Genomic DNA, 22776 nt, shown 5'->3' with positions numbered 1-22776 from the left:
GTCTTTACAAATCAATGCTAATGTCTGACTACATCCACACTGGCAGGTGGAGCGTCTTTACAAATCAATGCTAATATCTGACTACATCCACACTGGCAGATGGAGCGTCTTTACAAATCAATGCTAATGTCTGACTACATCCACACTGGCAGGTGGAGCGTCTTTACAAATCAATGCTAATATCTGACTACATCCACACTGGCAGGTGGAGCGTCTTTACAAATCAATGCTAATGTCTGACTACATCCACACTGGCAGGTGGAGCGTCTTTACAAATCAATGCTAATATCTGACTACATCCACACTGGCAGGTGGAGCGTCTTTACAAATCAATGCTAATGTCTGACTACATCCACACTGGCAGGTGGAGCGTCTTTACAAATCAATGCTAATGTCTGACTACATCCACACTGGCAGGTGGAGCGTCTTTACAAACCAATGCTAATGTCTGACTACATCCACACTGGCAGGTGGAGCGTCTTTACAAATCAATGCTAATGTCTGACTACATCCACACTGGCAGGTGGAGCGTCTTTACAAATCAATGCTAATATCTGACTACATCCACACTGGCAGGTGGAGCGTCTTTACAAATCAATGCTAATGTCTGACTACATCCACACTGGCAGGTGGAGCGTCTTTACAAATCAATGCTAATGTCTGACTACATCCACACTGGCAGGTGGAGCGTCTTTACAAATCAATGCTAATATCTGACTACATCCACACTGGCAGGTGGAGCGTGTTTACAAATCAATGCTAATGTCTGACTACATCCACACTGGCAGGTGGAGCGTCTTTACAAATCAATGCTAATGTCTGACTACATCCACACTGGCAGGTGGAGCGTCTTTACAAATCAATGCTAATATCTGACTACATCCACACTGGCAGGTGGAGCGTCTTTACAAATCAATGCTAATGTCTGACTACATCCACACTGGCAGATGGAGCGTCTTTACAAATCAATGCTAATATCTGACTACTACCACACTGGCAGGTGGAGCGTCTTTACAAATCAATGCTAATATCTGACTACTACCACACTGGCAGATGGAGCGTCTTTACAAATCAATGCTAATATCTGACTACTACCACACTGGCAGGTGGAGCGTCTTTACAAATCAATGCTAATATCTGACTACACCCACACTGGCAGGTGGAGCGTCTTTACAAATCAATGCTAATGTCTGACTACACCCACACTGGCAGGTGGAGCGTCTTTACAAATCAATGCTAATGTATTCTGACCAGAATCTCACCTCAATGTTACGTTGTTCTCATTTCTATCCAGGCATTGTTTATTATAATTTACATTATTAGGATAATTTGCATCAGGCCGATGTTCTAATCTAGATCAGATTTGTTGTATTTTTAAATTTGCACAGGCATTCTCATGTCGCCTCTTGTCATAGCTAGTCTACATCCCTTCCCTTCTCATGTCGCCTCTTGTCATAGCTAGTCTACTTCCCTTCCATTCTCATGTTGCCTCTTGTCATAGCTAGTCTACATCCCTTCCATTCTCATGTCGCCTCTTGTCATAGCTAGTCTACATCCCTTCCCTTCTCATGTCGCCTCTTGTCATAGCTAGTCTACATCCCTTCCATTCTCATGTCGCCTCTTGTCATAGCTAGTCTACATCCCTTCCATCATGTCGCCTCTTGTCATAGCTAGTCTACATCCCTTCCATCATGTCGCCTCTTGTCATAGCTAGTCTACTTCCCTTCCCTTCTCATGTCGCCTCTTGTCATAGCTAGTCTACATCCCTTCCCTTCTCATGTCACTTCTTGTCATAGCTAGTCTACATCCCTTCCCTTCTCATGTCGCCTCTTGTCATAGCTAGTCCACATCCCTTCCATCATGTCGCCTCTTGTCATAGCTAGTCTACATCCCTTCTCATGTCGCCTCTTGTCATAGCTAGTATACTTCCCTTCCAGCTTTTACATCCGCTTTGCCCTGAAGCACGGATATGAAAAAATCACTAAAAGTCATTTTGGAGATTGGTCTTTGGTATTGGCGTTTTTATTGCCTACCAATGGTTTCCATGCCAACGGGGTCCTTCTAGCTGGCCTACTCTAATCTGTCACCTGTTTGGTTGGAATAAACAGAGGGAGAGCTTATGGTGTGACATCATGCTGCCTGGCCAACAGTGCACACTGACCTATATTACAGAAAGTCGATTAAACCAAGGGAAGGTTCCACAGGCTTACACCCCACAGAGTCCATTTACAACCCTGCAAGGATAAGCCTTCTGTTGAATGAAGAGGAATAAAATGCTCTGGAAAGACTGACTAGGGGTGTGTGTGTGTGTGTGTGTCTTCACCTCAATTTTGTCAAAACAGTATGTACCTGAGCTTGTCTGATATTTCACACTGTGACTAAAATATTTTTGAAACTGAGTAAAAATTTTGGTTCATCGTGGGGTCATTTGTAAAACATCCGTGAGTTAAGAGAAGTGGTTTGAATTGTATATTTATGTCTCATGTTGTAGTTTGAATTGTATATTTTTGTCTCATGTTGTGGTTTGAATTGTATATTTTTGTCTCATGTTGTGGTTTGAATTGTATATTTGTGACTCATGTTGTGGTTTGAATTGTATATTTGTGACTCATGTTGTAGTTTGAATTGTATATTTATGACTCATGTTGTAGTTTGAATTGTATAATTTTGTCTCATGTTGTGGTTTGAATTGTATATTTGTGACTCATGTTGTGGTTTGAATTGTATATTTATGACTCATGTTGTGGTTTGAATTGTATATTTATGACTCATGTTGTGGTTTGAATTGTATATTTGTGACCCATGTTGTAGTTTGAATTGTATATTTTTGTCTCATGTTGTGGTTTGAATTGTATATTTGTGATTCATGTTGTGGTTTGAATTGTATATTTATGACTCATGTTGTAGGTTGAATTGTATATTTATGACCCATGTTGTAGTTTGAATTGTATATTTATGTCTCATGTTGTGGTTTGAATTGTATATTTATGACTCATGTTGTGGTTTGAATTGTATATTTGTGACCCATGTTGTGGTTTGAATTGTATATTTATGACTCATGTTGTGGTTTGAATTGTATATTTTTGTCTCATGTTGTGGTTTGAATTGTATATTTATGACCCATGTTGTGGTTTGAATTGTATATTTGTGACCCATGTTGTGGTTTGAATTGTATATTTGTAGGGGTACATAGAACTTTAACTATGACTGACAGGGCATCAACAGCTATGACAACCCTGCCACAGCCCTGTGTGTGTGTGTGTGTGTGTGTGTGTGTGTGTGTGTGTGTGTGTGTGTGTGTGTGTGTGTGTGTGTGTGTGTGTGTGTGTTTGCGTGTGTGTGTGTGTGTGTCCGAATGCCGCACTACCCCAGCCAAACACCTCCAGCCATGCAGGCCAAAGTTCACATACTTACGTTTCCCTCGCAGATTCATTACAGCATGGATACGTCATTAATGACACTAATACATATTTACAGTGATTCATGTGGAGTTAGCACATAAGAATCATGAAATGGTAATAGGTTGATGATATGGTGTCAAATTATTAGCAAATTAACTTTAATGGACTGAAGTGTTTTTTGTTTGTTTGTTTTTGTAAAGAGGCATTTAATATTTTTACCTTACTTTGTCCTTTAAGACAGCTGAATATATTTGACCAGTAGTTATTAACCAGTAGTTATTTGACCAGTAGTTATTTGACCAGTAGTTATTTGACCAGTAGTTATTGACCAGTAGTTATCTGGCCAGTAGTTATTTGACCAGTAGTTATTGACCAGTAGTTATCTGACCAGTAGTTATTGACCAGTAGTTATCTGACCAGTAGTTATTGACCAGTAGTTATTGACCAGTAGTTATTTGACCAGTAGTTATTGACCAGTAGTTATTGACCAGTAGTTATTGACCAGTAGTTATTGACCAGTAGTTATTGACCAGTAGTTATCTGACCAGTAGTTATTGACCAGTAGTTATCTGACCAGTAGTTATTGACCAGTAGTTATCTGACCAGTAGTTATCTGACCAGTAGTTATTGACCAGTAGTTATTGACCAGTAGTTATTGACCAGTAGTTATCTGACCAGTAGTTATTTGACCAGTAGTTATTAACCAGTAGTTATCTGACCAGTAGTTATCTGACCAGTAGTTATTTGACCAGTAGTTATTGACCAGTAGTTATTTGACCAGTAGTTATCTGACCAGTAGTTATCTGACCAGTAGTTATCTGACCAGTAGTTATTTTACTAGTAGTTATTGACCAGTAGTTATTGACCAGTAGTTATTGACCAGTAGTTATCTGACCAGTACTTATTGACCAGTACTTATTGACCAGTAGTTATTTGACCAGTATTTATCTGACCAGTAGTTATTTGACCAGTAGTTGACCGGTTGGGATGGTGTTTGACCGGTTGGGATGGTGTTCTTCGGGTTGTACTCATCCTTCTTCTTCCTCCAAACACGGCGAGTGGAGTTTAGCCCAAAAAGATCTATTTTTGTCTCATCAGACCACATGACCTTCTCCCATTCCTCCTCTGGATCATCCAGATGGTCATTGGCAAACTTCAGACGGGCCTGGACATGCGCTGGCTTCAGAAAGGAGACCTTGCGTGCGCTGCAGAATTTTAATCCATGACGGCGTAGTGTGTTACTAATGGTTTTCTTTGAGACTGTGGTCCCAGCTCTCTTCAAGTCATTGACCAGGTCCTGCCGTGTAGTTCTGGGCTGATCCCTCACCTTCCTCATAATCAGTGATGCCCCACGAGGTGAGATCTTGCATGGAGCCCCAGACCGAGGGTGATTGACCGTCATCTTGAACTTCTTCCATTTTCTAATAATTGCGCCAACAGTTGTTGCCTTCTCACCAAGCTGCTTTCCTATTGTCCTGTAGCCCATCCCAGCCTTGTGCAGGTCTACAATTTTATCCATGATGTCCTTACACAGCTCTCTGGTCTTGGCCATTGTGGAGAGGTTGGAATCTGTTTGATTGAGTGTGTGGACAGGTGTCTTTTATACAGGTAACAAGTTCAAACAGGTGCAGTTAATACAGGTAATGAGTGGAGAACAGGAGGGCTTCTTAAAGAAAAACTAACAGGTCTGTGAGAGCCGGAATTCTTACTGGTTGGTAGGTGATCAAATACTTATGTCATGTAATAAAATGCAAATTAATTACTTAAAAATCATACAATGTGATTTTCTGGATTTTTTTTTTTTTTTTTTTTTTAGATTCCGTCTCTCACAGTTGAAGTGTACCTATGATAAAAATTACAGACCTCTACATGCTTTGTAAGTAGGAGAACCTGCAAAATCGGCAGTGTATCAAATACGTGTTCTCCCCACTGTAAGGAAGTGCTCCTCAGATGGACGATGTGGCGGTTGTCAATATGATGATATCCCTGCATTGCTGTACACTCTTAGAAAAAAGGGTTCCAAAAGGGTTCTTCGGCTGTCCCCATAGGAGAACATTTTTTGGTTCCAGGTAGAACTCTTTTGGGTTCCGTGTTGAACCCTATGTGGAAAGGGTTCTACATGTAACCCAAAAGGGTTCTACTTGGAACCAAAAGGGTTCTATCTGGAACCAGAAAGGGTTCTACAAAGGGTTATTCTATGGGGACAGCCGAAAAACCCTTTCTGTTCTAGGAGGCACTTTATTTCTAGGAGCGTACGCTGTCATTCTGAAGCTATGCACAAAGTACTCACTTTATTATCAAAGCGTATTCTTATAAATGAGTTGGGTGTGAGTTGTAGTTAGACATGTGGGCATGTATAAGGGCATGTGTTGTACCTGTTTTCTCTGTCCAAATTCTCCCGTCTCATGTTGTGTGTATTTATTTCCTGTGTTGTAGGGTGAATCGCCATGACGACAGAACCAAATTCAGAGTCTAGCGCGGACCAGCAGGAGGCCAGTGCGGCTCCACAACTGGAGGCGGACTCTTTTCCCCCGGCTGCCGCCCACAGCACGCCTGTCAGAAAAGAGCAGGTTAGCCACACCCACAAAATACGCATTGTCATCGTCATACAGGAAGTGCATTAGGAAAAGGCTTTATATTCGTCACAGAAACATTTGATACATTATCAAACACCCACATGATAATAAACAAGTGTCCAAATATTTTCTCTGAACTTTCCTGTCAGATTCATCCGGCAAACCAACTATTTATTCCACTTGACCATTCGTGTCACAACCTGTTTGGTCCAAAACAACACATTATCATAATCATACCTCTTCAACATGCCCACGGTGCTGTGTTAAAACATGTCCCCCCTGTCCAGAACGGCGACGAGAGAGCGGAGGGAGACGTGGTCCCACAGGGGAATCAGCTGGAGCCATCGCAGGCGGAGGAGGACAGGACCTCGTACAGGTCATCCACCAGTAAGCTGTCCAGGTCTCCCGGTGGAGGACGGAGTGTCCGCAGCTCCAGGAACATGCAGTGCAAGGTCACCCTGCTCGATGGCTCCGTCTACACCTGCGTGGTGGAGGTGGGTTTGTTTCGCTGTTTGGGGAGAGGAGTTTAGGAGGTAGCTTTTTATTTATTTAAAATTATTTCACTTTTATTTAACTAGGCAAGTCAGTTAAGAACAAATTCTTATTTACAATGACGGCCTACACCGGCCAAACCCTAACGACGCTGGGCCTATTGTGCGCCGCCCTATGGGACTCCCAATCATGGCCGGTTGTGATACAGTAAGTGGGTTGGTGTGTGTGGGGGGATGGGTTTGAGTGTATGTATGTGGGGATGTACTGTGTGTGTGTGTGTGTGTGTGTGTGTGTGTGTGTGTGTGTGTGTGTGTGTGTGTGTGTGTGTGTGTGTGTGTGTGTGTGGCAGAGTTCACCAGGGATAGAGATGGGGTGACGGAAGGACCTTAATGTATCAAAGTTAGTCTAACTGACATTTCTTTATTTTCTTTATTTAGCCATTTTATCAGGGAGTCATACTGAGACAGTAGTCTCTTTATTTTATCAGGGAGTCATACTGAGACAGAGGTCTCTTTATTTTATCAGGGAGTCATACTGAGACAGAGGTCTCTTTATTTTATCACGGAGTCATACTGAGACAGAGGTCTCTTTGACAGATGAACCCTGAAAAATACAAGTTGGCTTGAGGTTGTTTTTATCATGCTGACTCAATGACCTTTACTTCTACAAATTCACCAGTTTACAGGATGGGTGGACATTAATGATATTGTTCTATTAGAAGCTCATCTATATGCATGGCTCTTCCTTTTATTTCCTGTATTCTCTGATCTTAACATAATTAAAGACTATGGAATTGACTCTGCTTTTAACAGTATTGTAAAAAACTCCCCTTAGACCTAATACTGTCTGTTTACATTGATAAACACCCCTTCGCCCACCACGTCTAGAGACAGAGCTTTTTTTGGTCAATTTGACGTTTTGCTTCTAAGCAGACGTCATCCGTCACTGTATAAATCTGTCCTGTCCTATATATTTAATGTTTTGTCTCCAGAGACTCTGTTCTGTAGCTTCCAGCAAACTCTTGTCAGACAGAAACTGGAGAGAAACCAATCTACTTAGTGCAGTTTGAGCCCTGGGCTGGATTTAGACAGATTAGTCAGAACGTCCAATGGAAAAAGATGATAGAGCATTGTGGCCGGTTGGCCCATTCGTTCGGTTGGTCGCTTGGTGTTGGTGGCCATGGGAATGTGACACGGCGAAAAGAGGGGTGTGGCCCCGGGCTTAATGTGCTGCAGTGATAATTGACTGGCTCTGTTCCCAGCAGAGAGGACAGAGGAGAGACGTGGGGGAGGGGGGGGGGGGAGAGAGGGGGGAGCAGGTGAAGAGTGAGGGGGTAGGGGGAAGAGAGAGGGGGGGCAGGGGGAAGAGAGAGCGGGGCAGGGGGAAGAGGGGGCAGGGGGAAAGAGAGGGGGGCAGGGGGAAGAGTGAGAGGGGGCAGGGGGAAGAGTGAGAGGGGGCAGGGGAAGAGTGAGAGGGGCAGGGGGAAGAGTGAGAGGGGGCAGGGGAAGAGTGAGAGGGGGGCAGGGGGAAAGAGAGGGGGGCAGGGGGAAGAGTGAGGGGGGGCAGGGGGAAGAGTGAGAGGGGGCAGGGGGAAGAGTGAGGGGGGCAGGGGGAAGAGTGAGAGGGGGGCAGGGGGAAAGAGAGGGGGGCAGGGGGAAGAGTGAGAGGGGGCAGGGGAAGAGTGAGAGGGGGCAGGGGGAAGAGTGAGAGGGGGCAGGGGAAGAGTGAGAGGGGGCAGGGGGAAGAGTGAGAGGGGGGCAGGGGAAGAGTGAGAGGGGGGCAGGGGGAAAGAGAGGGGGGCAGGGGGAAGAGTGAGAGGGGGCAGGGGAAGAGTGAGAGGGGGGCAGGGGGAAAGAGAGGGGGCAGGGGGAAAGAGAGGGGGCAGGGGGAAGAGAGAGGGGGGCAGGGGGAGAGAGAGGGGGGCAAGGGGAAGAGTGAGGGGGGCAGGGGGAAGAGAGAGGGGGCAGGGGGAAGAGTGAGAGGGGGGAAGAGTGAAGGGGGCAGGGGGAAGAGAGAGGGGGGCAGGGGGAAGAGAGAGGGGGGCAGGGGAAGAGTGAGAGGGGCAGGGGAAGAGTGAGGGGGCAGGGGAAGAGTGAGAGGGGGGCAGGGGGAAAGAGAGGGGGGCAGGGGGAAGAGTGAGAGGGGGCAGGGGAAGAGTGAGAGGGGGCAGGGGGAAGAGTGAGAGGGGGCAGGGGAAGAGTGAGAGGGGGCAGGGGGAAGAGTGAGAGGGGGCAGGGGAAGAGTGAGAGGGGGGCAGGGGGAAAGAGAGGGGGGCAGGGGGAGAGAGAGGGGGGCAGGGGGAGAGAGAGGGGGGCAGGGGGAAGAGTGAGAGGGGGCAGGGGGAAGAGTGAGGGGGGCAGGGGGAAGAGAGAGGGGGGCAGGGGGAAGAGTGAGAGGGGGCAGGGGGAAGAGTGAGAGGGGGCAGGGGGAAGAGTGAAGGGGGCAGGGGGAAGAGAGAGGGGGGCAGGGGAAGAGTGAGAGGGGGCAGGGGGAAGAGTGAGAGGGGGCAGGGGGAAGAGTGAGAGGGGGCAGGGGGAGAGTGAGAGGGGGCAGGGGGAGAGTGAGGGGGGGCAGGGGGAAGAGTGAGAGGGGGCAGGGGGAGAGTGAGAGGGGGCAGGGGGAATAGAGTGAGGGGGAGCAGGGGGAAGAGTGAGAGGGGGCAGGGGGAGAGTGAGGGGGAGCAGGGGGAAGAGAGAGGGGGGCAGGGGAAGAGTGAGAGGGGGCGGGGGGAAGAGAGAGAGGGGGCGGGGGGAAGAGAGAGAGGGAGCGGGGGGAAGAGTGAGGGGGGCGGGGGGAGAGTGAGGGGGGGGGTGAGAGGGAGCACGGGGAAGAGTGAGAGGGAGCAGGGGAAGAGTGAGGGGGGCAGGGGGAAGAGTGAGGGGGGGCAGGGGGAAGAGTGAGGGGGGGCAGGGGGAGAGTGAGGGGGGGAGAGTGAGAGGGAGCACGGGGAAGAGTGAGAGGGAGCAGGGGAAGAGTGAGAGGGAGCACGGGGAAGAGTGAGAGGGAGCAGGGGAAGAGTGAGAGGGAGCACGGGGAAGAGTGAGAGGGAGCAGGGGAAGAGTGAGGGGGGCAGGGGGAAGAGTGAGGGGGGGCAGGGGGAGAGTGAGGGGGGGGAGAGTGAGAGGGAGCACGGGGAAGAGTGAGGGGGGCAGGGGGAAGAGTGAGGGGGGCAGGGGGAAGAGTGAGGGGGGGCAGGGGGAGAGTGAGGGGGAGCACGGGGAAGAGTGAGAGGGAGCAGGGGAAGAGTGAGAGGGGGCAGGGGAAGAGTGAGAGGGGGCAGGGGAAGAGTGAGAGGGGGCAGGGGAAGAGTGAGGCGGGGCAGGGGGAAGAGAGAGAGGGGGCAGGGGGAAGAGTGAGAGGGGGCAGGGGAAGAGTGAGAGGGGGCAGGGGAAGAGTGAGAGGGGGCAGGGGAAGAGTGAGGCGGGGCAGGGGGAAGAGAGAGAGGGGGCAGGGGGAAGAGTGAGAGGGGGCAGGGGAAGAGTGAGAGGGGGCAGGGGAAGAGTGAGGGGGGCAGGGGGAAGAGTGAGGGGGGCAGGGGGAAGAGAGAGGGGGAAGTGTGATAAGAAGAGAGAAGGCTAAGGAGAGAGAGGGAAAGAGAGAGGAGAGTGGAAAGACTTGAGGCGAGAGAGGAAATTGGAGAAGGATCGAGGGGGCGAGAGAGGTACAGAGAGTTCACTGAGGGGATAAAAGAGTGGAGAACAGAGAGCGGGACAGAGAGGGGATAAAAAAAGAGGGGGATGATGGCATGACGTCTCCTCCTCTCTCGCAGTGACATGCCACTCTTCTTCTGGTCCAAATGGTCTGACTCATCAATGTGCTCTGACTTACCACACAAGCAGCATTCCAATTAACTATCCATCAGCCCCCATCAATGCCACAATAACACTCCTAGTAATGGATGTAGTGACGTGGCGGCTAGGGAAGTGAAAACATGTTTTTCTCTACATCTCTCTTTGTCCTTGTGGTTCAGTAGCTACATTCTTTGTAGCTTTGTGGATGTTGTTTGGATCACTCAGACAGTGAGGGAGATCGTTGAAGTGCTCCTTCTGGAAGGGAAATTGAGGCTGCAGAGCGGATGTTCTTTAGCGTTAGCCGCTGGCTGCCCAAGGCTAATTCACATACAGGTAACTGCCAAAATAAAGGAAACACTAACATAAAGTGTCTTAATGGCATTGGGCCACCACCAGCCGCCAGAACAGCTTCAATGTGCCTTGGCATAGATTCTTCAATTGTCTGGAAGTCTATTGAAGGGATGCGTCACCATTCACAAGAAATTCCATAATTTGGTGTTTTGTTGATGGTGGTGGAAAACGCTGTCTCAGGCGCCACTCCAGAATCTTCCGTAAGTGTTCAATTAGGTTGAGGTATGGTGACTGAGACACACACACACACACACACACACACACACACACACACACACACACACACACACACACACACACACACACACACACACACACACACACACACACACACACACACACACTTTAAAACCCCTTAAGCTCCTTTGAGACCCCTCTTTCAAAGTCACTGAGATCTCTTCTTCTAGCCATGGTAGCCAGAATAATGGGTAACTGGGCGTTTTATACATGATGGGATGTTAATTGCTTAATTTAACTCCAAAAACCACACCTGTGTGGAAGCACCTGCTTTCAATATTCGTTGTATCCCCCAAGTGTTTCCTTTATTTTGGCAGTTGCCTGAAGCTTAGATTATTACTGGTCATTGTTTAATGAGGTTACAGTGGTTAAGTGGCTCCCCAAGAGGCCGTACGACCTGGGAAATGGCTTGACTGCATTTCACAGTAAATCACTGAGACCTACCATTAGCATGTTCCTCATTTACAAAAATGTGGGATTTTCTTGCCTCCTATATGTTTCTTGCTGCATACACACACACACACACACACACACACACACACACACACACACACACACACACACACACACACACACACACACACACACACACACACACACACACACACACACACACACAGTTGTTTTGTACCTGATTGTGGGCTTGACTGGCATAACTTCCGAAAAGCCCATCTCAAGTATTCATTTTGATCCCACGCTTTCAGAGGAAGTGACAACAGAAGAAGCAGATTTGTTTTTCTTGGAGGAGTTTTGCCTCTCTGATCGTGATGAGAGAGATAATTATCGGAGTCTTGGAGTATTCTGTGGACAGATGTAACAACAGTCTCAGTGTACGTCAAGACACACTAACTGAGACCAATGGGAGATGACGGTACGCTGCAGACTTGGTTTGTCTCACTTTTAACAAACCTAGCAACACAAAAAAGGTGCTATCTAGAACTGAAAAGGGTTCTTCGGCTGCCCCCATAGGAGAGCCCTTTGAAGAACCTTTTTGGTTCCAGGTAGAACCATTTTGGTTCCAAGTAGAACCCTTTCCACAGAAGGTTCTACGTGGAACCCAAAAGAGTTCTACCTAAAACCAAAAAAGGTTTCTACCTGGAACCAAAAAGGGTTCTCCTTTGGGGACAGCCAAAGAACCCTTTTGGAACCCTTGTTTTCTTTTTACTCCAGAAACACTCTGCAAAATAACCCTCTTAATCTTTCTCCGTTTCAAGGTGACATATTTGGACATACCAGTTTTGTCGCAGGTGTAAAATAATCCTGCAGCAGGAGCATTTGATTGTATATACAATATTTCTTGATCATTTCTAACGGGAAATACATTTTCATAGGCTGCAGTGGGCTATAGTTTAGTTCGGGTACACTTGTATGTCATAGTGGAGACCAATATATCTTGTGTTATTAAGCTATATAAAACAGTTGTTGATGTGTATGGCTGCATTGCAGGTACATTTTTGTACATTTGAATGTCGCAGTAGTAGGAAATGTAATTCTGTCTGGTGCTTTAGCGCTTGAGCGAGCAAGAGATTGTGAATTTTTTTGTGAATTTATGTAAATCACAAAGCTCATTTGAATTTCCTGCAGCGCAGGAAAATTATCTTCGACAACAGAGTGTTTGGTTTTCGCCAGACATAATGGGACCCATGTTGTCCAAAAAGTTATACTTTTGTTATACATCTGTCCATAAAACATCCTCCCAAGAGTCTTGATGATCTTCCAGGTGCTTTTGGTCAACTTTTTGGATGAGATGGGTCCCCTTATGTCTCGTGAAAACCAAACACTGCATTCCACAGTAAGAACCTCATACCGAAGGTCAAGCGTGGTGGTGGTAGTGTGATGGTTTGGGGATGCTTTGCTGCCTCAGGAACAGGACGACTTGCCTTAATAGAAGGTACCATGAATTCTGCTCTGTATCAGATAATTCTACAAGAGAATGTCAGGTCATCCGTCTGTAAGCTGAAGCACAGCTGGGTCATGCAGAAAGACAATGATCCAAAACACACAATCAAGTCTACATGAAAATGGTTAAAAAGCAACAAATTTGAAATTTTAGAATGGCCTAGTCAAAGTCCAGACCTAATCCCAATTGAGATGTTGTGGCAGGCTGTGAAATGAGCAGTTCAGGCTTAGAAAAACACAAATGAAGGCCTCCCAAGTGGCGCAGAGGTCTAAGACACTGCGATGAACCAGAGATCCTGGTTCAAGTCCGGACTCTGCTGCAGCCAGCCGCGACCGGGAGACCCATGGGGTGGCGCGCAATTGTCCCAGCGTCGTCCGGGTTAGGGAAGGGTTTGGCCGGCAGGGATGTTCTTGTCCCAACTTGCACTAGCGACTCCTGTGGTGGGCCCGGGCGCAATGCACGCTGACACGGGCGCCAGGTGTACAGTGTTTCGTCCGACACATTGGTGTGGATGGCTTCCGGGTTAAGTGGGCATGTGTCAAGAAGCAGTGTGGCTTGGCTGGGTTGTGTTTCGGAGGACTCACTGCTCTTGAACTTTGCCTCTCCCGAGTCCATACGGGAGTTGCAGCGATGGGACAAGACTGTAACTACCAATTGGATACCACAAAATTGGGGAGATAAAGGGGTGTAAAAAAACACACACAAAATATACACAAATGCCGCTGAGTTAAGGCAGTTCTGCATGGGAGAGTGGGCCAAAATTCCTCCACAGCAACGTGAGAGACTGATCAACAACTACAGGAAACATTTGGTTACAGTCATTGCAGCTCAAGGTTTTAAGGGGGCAATTAATTTCTCACACAGGGGAATTGGGTCTTGCATAACTTTGTCAATTAAATAAATAAAATATGTATATTTTTGGGGGGTTATTTGTAAACTCAGGTTCCCTTTATCTAATATTAGGTTTGGGTTGAAGATCTGATAACATTCAGTATCAAAGATATGCAAAAATAGAGAAAATCAGAAAGGGGGCAAATACTTTTTCACGGCTCTGTATAAGCACTTCATTGGGCTATTATTACGTAGCATTAAGGCATGTTGCTTATTTAGAGGTAGCAATAGGAGCCTCACAGGTTGACGTATCATGGCGGCAGGGAGCCTTGGATCTCACCCTGCGAGGGCCAGGCAGGGTAGCAGACATTAGGACACTCATCATGATGTGACATAAAATGGTGTGATGCTGGGAGATGGGAGTGGAGCCCTTATAACAGGCGACTTCTTCCCCTGTAGAGAGTTGAGTCATGGTTGAGTCGTGTGGATTCTCTTCTTTAGTGCTATCCATCATTAAACGGCTCCCGAACCGGTGGGAGGAATATATCACAATTTAGTGCGCTGGGATGCCGTTGTCATTTAGGAGGGGTTTGAGATCCGAAACATTGTATGCCGCAGTATACATCTGTCCAATGTATAATTTCAGGACTAATAGAATGTAGGTTAATCTAAGTGTCTCTATCTGCAGAAACGGGAGAGAGGCCATGTGTTATTTGACAAAGTGTGTGAGCAGCTTAACCTCCTGGAAAAGGACTACTTTGGCATCACATTCCGGGACATCGAAAACCAAAAGGTGGAATTTGTCTTGTTGATTTTGCTGTATAATTAGGGGTGTTTTGAACATGTTTTGACGTGAATTAACACTGTCTTCTTGAACTCTTGAACCAGAACTGGTTAGACCAATCCAAGGAGATGAAGAAACAGATCAGAGGTGTGTAGAATATGGGCTTTTGAACGTTATTTCTCTGCGTGGTTTGAAAGTTAGCCCGCATGCTAGTTACTCCGGCTTAAAGGCACAATCTGGGTTATTTCCTGCTGTTCAATGGTCATTTCAATTAAATATTTGTTTTTGTACGCTGCAGGAGCCGCCTGGAATTTTTCATTCAATGTGAAGTTCTACCCTCCAGACCCTGCCCAGCTGTCTGAGGATATTACAAGGTTACACTTTCTATAGTTCTACTTTCGGGATATACACTGAGTATACAAAACATTAAGAACACTTGCTCTTTTCATGACATAGACTGAACAAGTGAATCCAGGTGAACTTCAATCACTGTAGATGAAGGAGAGGAAACAGGTTAGAGAAGGATTTTTAAGCCTTGAGTGAATGGGCAAGACAAAAGATTGAAGTGGCTTTGAACGGGGTATGGTAGTAGGTGTCAGTCACACCGGTTTGTGTCAACAACTACAACGCTGCTGGGTTTTTCACACTCAACAGTTTTCTGTGTGTATCAAGAATGATCCAGCACCCAAATGACATCCAGCCAACTTCACTCAACTGTGGGAAGCATTGGAGTCAACATGGGCCAGCATCCCTGTGGAACGCTTTCGACACCTTGTAAAATCAACGAATTGAGGCTGTTCTGAGGGGAAAAGGGGATGAAACGTTTATTTATTTATTTTGACCCCTTTTTCACCCCAATTTCGTGGTATCCAATTGGTAGATACAGTCTTGTCTCATCGCTGCAACTCCCGTACGGACTCGGGAGAGGCGAAGGTCGAGAGCCGTGCGTTCTCCTAAACACAACCCAATCAGGCCGCACTGCTTCTTCAAACAATGCTCACTTAACCCGGAAGCAAGCCACACCAATTTGTCGGAGGAAACACGGTACACCTGGCGACCGTGTCAGCGTGCACTGCGCCCGGCCCGCCACAGGAGGCGCTAGTGCGCGGTGGGACAAGAACATCCCTGCCGGCCTAACCCTCCCCTAACCCAGACGACGCTGAGCCAATTGTGCGCCGCCACATGTGTCTCCCGGTCGCAGCCGGCTGCGACAGAGCCTGGACTCGGAACACAGAATCTCTAGTGGCACAGCTAGCCTTAGACCACTGCACCACTCGGGAGGCTGGGGGGATGAACCTTAATATTAGGAAGGTGTTCGTAATGTTTGGTATACTCAGTGTATATAAGCATAATAACAAATTAATTTTTTTTATCAATGAAATACTGTGCTGTGTGCATTTTATTTCCAATTACCTATTTCTCGCTCTTTTTCTCTTTCTCTTTTTTCTCCATTTCTCTCACACTTTTGTCTCTCCTCATGACACAAACTCCATCCCTCACTCTCCTTTCTCTTTCCTCACCCCTCTCTATCTGTCCCTCGCCCTCTCATCCCTTTCTCTCCCCTTCCAGATATTACCTGTGCCTCCAGTTGAGGGATGACGTGGTGTCTGGGCGTCTGCCATGCTCTTTCGCCACCCACACGGTGCTGGGATCCTACACGGTTCAATCAGAGTTGGGGGACTACGATCTCGAGGAGTCTGGGACGGACTACGTCAGCGAGTTCCGCTTCGCCCCCAACCAGACCAAGGAGCTGGAGGAGAAGGTCATGGACCTGCACAAAAACTACAAGTTAGTCTGTCTGTTGAGAACTACACTTAGAAGAAAGGGTTCTTCATCAGTTCCCATACGAGAACCCTTTTTGGTTCCAGGTAAAACTCTTTTGGGTTCCACGTAGAACCTTCTATGGAACGGGTTCTACGTGGAACTCAAAAGGGTTCTAGCTGGAACCAAAAGGTACCTAAAAGGTTCTTCAAAGGTTTCTCCTATCGGGACAGCCCTTTTCGGTTCTAGATAGCACCTTTTTTTCTAAGAGTGTAGAAGTCAGTCTAGTTGTCTGTCCATCTGTCTCTCTAGAACTACAAGTCAGTCTGGTGGTCTGTACATGTGTCTGTCCGTCTGTCTCTCTAGAACTACAAGTCAGTCTGGTGGTCTGTACATGTGTCTGTCCGTCTGTCTGGTGGAAGAGAAGGTCATGGTCTCAAAAGTAGCTGTCAAAAAGCCATACAAAAATCTGTGTCTTTATCTCTCCAGAGGAATGACGCCAGCTGACGCTGAGATGCACTTCCTGGAAAACGTGAAGAAGCTTTCCATGTACGGAGTTGACCTGCACCATGCCAAGGTAAAGTGGCCTAATTCAACTTTGACAAAACAGGCTACCTGTTACTGACCCCAACCCTGCTGTTTTTTTTTCAAAATTCCTGCCCTGTCATGAATTGAAAAAGCCCTATTGTTATGACCTGCATGATGCTGCCTGGTTCCCTGTCCTTTGGCCCCCAGCAGCTGCATGATGCTGCCTGGTTCCCTGTCCTTTGACCCCCAGGAGCTGCATGATGCTGCCTGGTTCCCTGTCCTTTGGCCCCCAGCAGCTGCATGATGCTGCCTGGTTCCCTGTCATTTGACCCCCAGCAGCTGCATGATGCTGCCTGGTTCCCTGTCCTTTGACCCCCAGCAGCTGCATGATGCTGCCTGGTTCCCTGTCCTTTGACCCCCAGCAGCTTCAATAGCCATTTGGATCATTGTTGTTTGAACCCTCAGATCCAATCCATGGTGTTGTGTACTGCCTCAGTGACACCTCAAAACCCACTTCAGATCCAATCCATGGTGTTGTGTACTGCTCTCAGTGACACCTCAAAACCCACTTCAGGTCCAATCCATGGTGTTGTGTACTGCCTCAGTGACACCTCAAAACCCACTTCAGGTCCAATCCATGGTGTTGTGTACTGCCTCAGTGACACCTCAAAACCCACTTCAGATCCAATCCATGGTGTTGTGTACTGCTCTCAGTGACACCTCAAAACCCACTTCAGGTCCAATCCATGGTGTTGTGTACTGCCTCAGTGACACCTCAAAACCCACTTCAGATCCAATCCATGGTGTTGTGTACTGCTCTCAGTGACACCTCAAAACCCACTTCAGGTCCAATCCATGGTGTTGTGTACTGCTCTCAGTGACACCTCAAAACCCACTTCAGGTCCAATCCATGGTGTTGTGTACTGCCTCAGTGACACCTCAAAACCCACTTCAGGTCCAATCCATGGTGTTGTGTACTGCCTCAGTGACACCTCAAAACCCACTTCAGATCCAATCCATGGTGTTGTGTACTGCTCTCAGTGACACCTCAAAACCCACTTCAGGTCCAATCCATGGTGTTGTGTACTGCTCTCAGTGACACCTCAAAACCCACTTCAGGTCCAATCCATGGTGCCGTGTACTGCTCTCAGTGACACCTCAAAACCCACTTCAGGTCCAATCCATGGTGTTGTGTACTGCTCTCAGTGACACCTCAAAAACCCAGGTCTAGGAGAAATAAGTTTAGTTTAGTTTAAATTAATGAATTTAGCCTATTAGAGGTGTGTTCGCTATACATGGTCTACCTATTACTTGCTAATCTCTGTTTTGTCTTGAATATTGTTCCTTTGTAACTATGTTGGTTGTTTCTGTTGTTTGCAATGTCAGCTGGGGATCACATTTTAGGACCAACTACCCAAATCTAAGTAACCAAGTAAATCAAAAACTCTGGCCCAATTCGCTGACATAGATTTGAATGGAAATGGCACAGTCAGATAAATTACCATAGATTTGAATGGAAATGACACAGTCAGATAAAATATAATAGATTTGAATGGAAATGACACAGTCAGATAAAATATAATAGATTTGAATGGAAATGACACAGTCAGATAAAATACCAGTATTTTTTTTTTTTTAGATCTTAGCTCAACTTTTTACAAATCAAATCAAGTTTATTTTATATAGCCCTTCGTACATCAGCTAATATCTCGAAGTGCTGTACAGAAACCCAGCCTAAAACCCCAAACAGCAAGCAATGCAGGTGTAGAAGCACGGTGGCTAGGAAAAACTCCCTAGAAAGGCCAAAACCTAGGAAGAAACCTAGAGAGGAACCAGGCTATGAGAGGTGGCCAGTCCTCTTCTGGCTGTATATGGCACAAATATGGCACATTTTTGTCTTCATCAAAGAAACAAATGTTTGGACATTTGCATTTCTGTTGCCGTGGCCTCCTGAGTGGTGCAGTGGTCTAAGGCTAGCTGTGCCACTAGAGATTCTAGGTTCGAGTCCAGGCTCGGTCCCAGCCGCCCACGACCGGGGACCCATGGGGTGGCGCACAATCGGCCCAGCGTCAACCGGGTTAGGGGAGGGTTTGGCCGACATGGATGTCCTTTCCCATAATGCATCTGCGACTCCTGTGGCGGGCCGGGCGCAATGCACGCTGACACGGTCGCCAGGTGCACGGTGTTTCCTCTGACACATTGTTGTGACTGGATTCCGGGTTAAGTGAGCATTGTGTGAAGAAGCAGTGCGGCCTGATTGGGTTGTGTTTCGGAGGACGCATGGCTCTCGACCTTCGCCTCTCCCGAGTCCGTACGGGAGTTGCAGCGACGAGACAAGACTGTAACTACCAATTGGATGCCACGAAAATCGGGGAGAAAAAGGGGTCAAAACATGAATAATAATAATAATAATACAGGTCCGTAGCCAGCAATGTATATATAACCTGACCCAACGATTGATTGGGTTATATCATCGGACCTCATGTGAATGACGGAAAAACCATTCAAACCAAAAATGTTTCACAACACCTCCTCACACCAAATGTGTAAGAGAGTAAGCATATTGTTTTGTCTTGAAAAATAATAATAATGAAATAATGACATGCCGCTATAAGCACTTAAGATTTGCATTAATAACCAAATAAGAGATGACACTGATAGCATGGAAACCCTCCCTCTGGTCAGAACAGCCTGTGACTGTGTTTTCTTATTTTTACTGAATGTCCTAGTTGGTAGGAAGCCTGTTTGAGTGCTTGTCTCCAGCTAAGGGCGAGGTAAGGCTTGCATTTTGTTTGTGTGTATGTAGTTACATGTATGTTACATGTGTCCCTGTCTGAAAACCCCTGTCTTTGTGCATGACCTTGGACTGTTAGAGTCCATCGTTTGGAGCTGTGGGTTGGCTCACCACAGTTTCGAGTTGACATTGTGGATGCCTGTAGTTGTAGTCTCTTAGGTGGCTGTTGTGAGGTATAGGACATCACCCACCCCCCACCCTTCATAGCCCCAGTGCTAATATCCCACTCACAGGGAGTTGTGGAACCCCTCTGTCCCCCCATCTGCTCTGTGACACCCCAACTGTGTTGATCTGCAGACTTCAAGACCTTTTGGGGAAGGCCTCATCATCGTGACGTCATGTGACTAGTATCAGCCATCTTAGCCCCACATAGGCTACGTTCCAATATCCACACTAACATGCCACGTGAATGAAGCAATCAGGAATGCATTTCAGGTGGTATGCTAGTGTGAAAATTGGAACATGGCATTAGATTTTAGACAAGAGTAGATGTCCCTGCAGTCATAGGCTTTGCCTCATGAGTGATAGACTCCTCCATCACCATTACATTCACTGGCCTTGCAATGCCATCATATTGCGATGTACTTAGGTGTGCGAATGAAAGTTTAGACAAAATGCCCCCTGCTGCATTGTAGACCTTCAGCATCTATGAAACTGGAACACAGTTCATAGAACAGCACAGCTGAACATACCTGAGTGTTGCTCGTTACTACCCTAAACTATACTGAACAAAAATATAAACGCTACGCTATGTTGTGCACAAATATGTTTAATTCCCTGTTAGTGAGAATTTCTCCTTTTCCAAGATAATCCATCCACCTGACAGGTGTGGCATATCACAAAGCGAATTAAACAGCATGATCATTACACAGGTTCACCTTGTGCTGGGGACAAATAAAGGCCTATTTAAAATGCTCCGTTTTGTCACACAACACAACGCCACAGATGTCTCACGTTTTGAGGGAGCGTGCAATTGGCATGCTGACTGCAGCAATGTCCAACAGAGCTGTTGCCAGATATTTTAATGTTCATTAAAATATCTGTGTGTGTGGGGGGCGGGGGGGTCATTCTGAATGGCTGGGCCTGGCTCCCTCACAGGCCCACCCATGGCTGCGTCCCTGCCCAGTCATGTGAAATGTATAGATTAGGGCTTAATGAATTTCAGTTGACTGATTTCCTTCTATGAACTGTAACTCATTAAAATCTTTGAAAATTGTTGCATGTTGCATTTATATTTTTGTTCAGTACACATTTACATAGCTAAGACAAGTACATCAGTGTGCTCTGTAAATTGTCTTCAAAATCTGTGCTACTCTTGTCTCCTTAACTTCATCTGCACTGATTGGAACGTGAGAGGTAAAAACAATATGGTGGAAGATCATCATTAGACTGGCTTTCACCTGGTCACTTCTTTCAGATCAGTGCAATGAAGGAGAAGAGGTGAGGAGAGGACAGAATTTTTGGGCAATTGAGAAAGACCTGCTCTTGGCAACAAAGCCAGATATATCACTAGTGAAAGTGGGAGCTGTGATAATAGATAGTTTTAAGATAAATAATTGGTTTCTGTTAATGTAAGTCCATTTCTTGTCTCTTGAGTTCTTGGTTTCGGTGAAATGTGTCCGTCGACATTACAACAGCTTTCATGATGTTTTCATGTAATTTTTGAAAAATGACAAAGCTAATTTGAATCCGTCATTGAGAAATGATAATTGGCTTGCTGCATCGCCAGGTGTCTCAGGCCGTCTATCTTCTTTGTAGGAGAAAGTGGTGGTGTCTGGATATTGTGAACCAATTTTTTTATTACACTCAAGAAGCCTTTTTTAGCCTGGTTTTCAGTCTGTTTTGGCATTAGTCAACTACTTTCCTGTTATTGTGGTCACATTTTATTTGTCACATGCACAAGTACAGTTAAATGCTGAACTTGCAAGCCCTACCCAACAGTGCATTATTCAATATTTTAAAAAGTATAACGAAAACACAAATAAAAAACACCAGAAATAAGAAATAAAAGAGGAAGCTCTATTATTTCTACTTGGTATAGGAGTCTAGTAAAGAGTGGGCATACTGTAGAACAGGACCGTTTAACACCAGGCCTGGAGGGCCGAAACACCTCTGGACTCTCTGGGTCAATTAGTAACATTCATCAGTCAATTAACTACTAGGTAGTAAAGAAAACCAGGAGCACTTTGGCCCTGTAGGCATGGAGTTGACTAGCCCTGCCGACAGTAAACTGAGGACAACATCCAAAAAGTGGGTTGAGTCAAGCCCAAACTGACTGACACCCAGGCTACCTCCAATGTGAAACTAGTTAGAGTTACAACATTCCAGAAACTTTCCTAAAGTTCCCAGTTTTTTTTATACCAGTTGGCAGAGGTTTCAGGAATTTTGCAGTAAAGAATAAAATAAAAAGTATAGCAGTGTCAAGTTGTTGACCACGGTGTGTGTTCCTGCCGGTCCTTCCCAGGATTCTGAGGGTGTTGAGATCATGTTGGGCGTGTGCTCTAGCGGTCTTCTGATCTACCGTGACCGCCTGCGCATCAACAGGTTCGCCTGGCCCAAGGTCCTCAAGATCTCCTATAAAAGGAATAATTTCTACATCAAAATACGCCCCGGAGAGGTAAGCATGTCAGCATGGCCCTCCTGACATGAAAGCACCTCACATGAAAGAAGTGTCCCTATCATGTTTCATGTACGTAGAATGGCATCACATAGAATGACATGTGTGTGTGTTTTTTCTGTATGTTTTGCCGTCAGTTTGAGCAGTTTGAAAGCACCATCGGGTTCAAGCTCCCCAACCATAGGGCGGCCAAGAGACTATGGAAAGTCTGCGTGGAGCACCACACCTTTTTCAGGTGAGACCTGGGCCACCACCTGTAACGGTCGTCTTGTGGTGAATGAGCGGACCAAGGCGCAGCGGGTTGTGAATACATAATGAATTTATTTACAAACAGACGAAACACGAAGAACACTTGAATAAACTACAAAACAAATAAACGACGTAGACTGACCTAAAACATGAGAACTTACAAATACACGAAGAACGCACGAACAGGTACAGACAACACAAACGAACAAACGAAACAGTCCCGTGTGGTGCACATACACAGACACGGAAGACAATCACCCACAAACAAACAGTAAGAACAGCCTACCTTAATATGGTTCTCAATCAGAGGAAACGTCAAACACCTGCCTCTAATTGAGAACCATATCAGGCAACACATTAAACCCAACATAGAAACACAATACATAGAATGCCCACCCCAACTCACGCCCTGACCAACTAAACACATACAAAACAAGAGAAAACAGGTCAGGAACGTGACACCA

The 22776-nt window shown here is 46.4% G+C and overlaps 1 protein-coding gene across 14 annotated transcripts in view; it reads left to right on the top strand.

Annotated features, from left to right (window-relative positions):
* The window catches only part of LOC129823057 (protein 4.1-like), a 107803-nt gene that overhangs the window by 39943 nt on the left and 45084 nt on the right, over positions 1-22776 (top strand). For 11 of the 14 annotated variants that reach the window (XM_055881743.1, XM_055881750.1, XM_055881749.1 and 8 more), the window contains exons 2-11: positions 5838-5971; positions 6265-6471; positions 14268-14372; positions 14468-14510; positions 14662-14737; positions 15933-16151; positions 16614-16701; positions 19382-19426; positions 21911-22063; positions 22201-22298. In XM_055881743.1, coding sequence (XP_055737718.1) covers positions 5849-5971; positions 6265-6471; positions 14268-14372; positions 14468-14510; positions 14662-14737; positions 15933-16151; positions 16614-16701; positions 19382-19426; positions 21911-22063; positions 22201-22298 — 1157 coding nt within the window. In that variant the 5' untranslated portion in view covers positions 5838-5848. The remainder of the gene's footprint in view (positions 1-5837; positions 5972-6264; positions 6472-14267; positions 14373-14467; positions 14511-14661; positions 14738-15932; positions 16152-16613; positions 16702-19381; positions 19427-21910; positions 22064-22200; positions 22299-22776) is intronic. The other 3 variants (XM_055881756.1, XM_055881748.1, XM_055881753.1) reach the window with 1 other exon arrangement.

The sequence above is a fragment of the Salvelinus fontinalis genome, chromosome 25 (assembly GCF_029448725.1).
Source record: "Salvelinus fontinalis isolate EN_2023a chromosome 25, ASM2944872v1, whole genome shotgun sequence".
Lineage (NCBI taxonomy): Eukaryota > Metazoa > Chordata > Actinopteri > Salmoniformes > Salmonidae > Salvelinus > Salvelinus fontinalis.
This window is presented reverse-complemented; position numbering and strand designations above follow the sequence as displayed.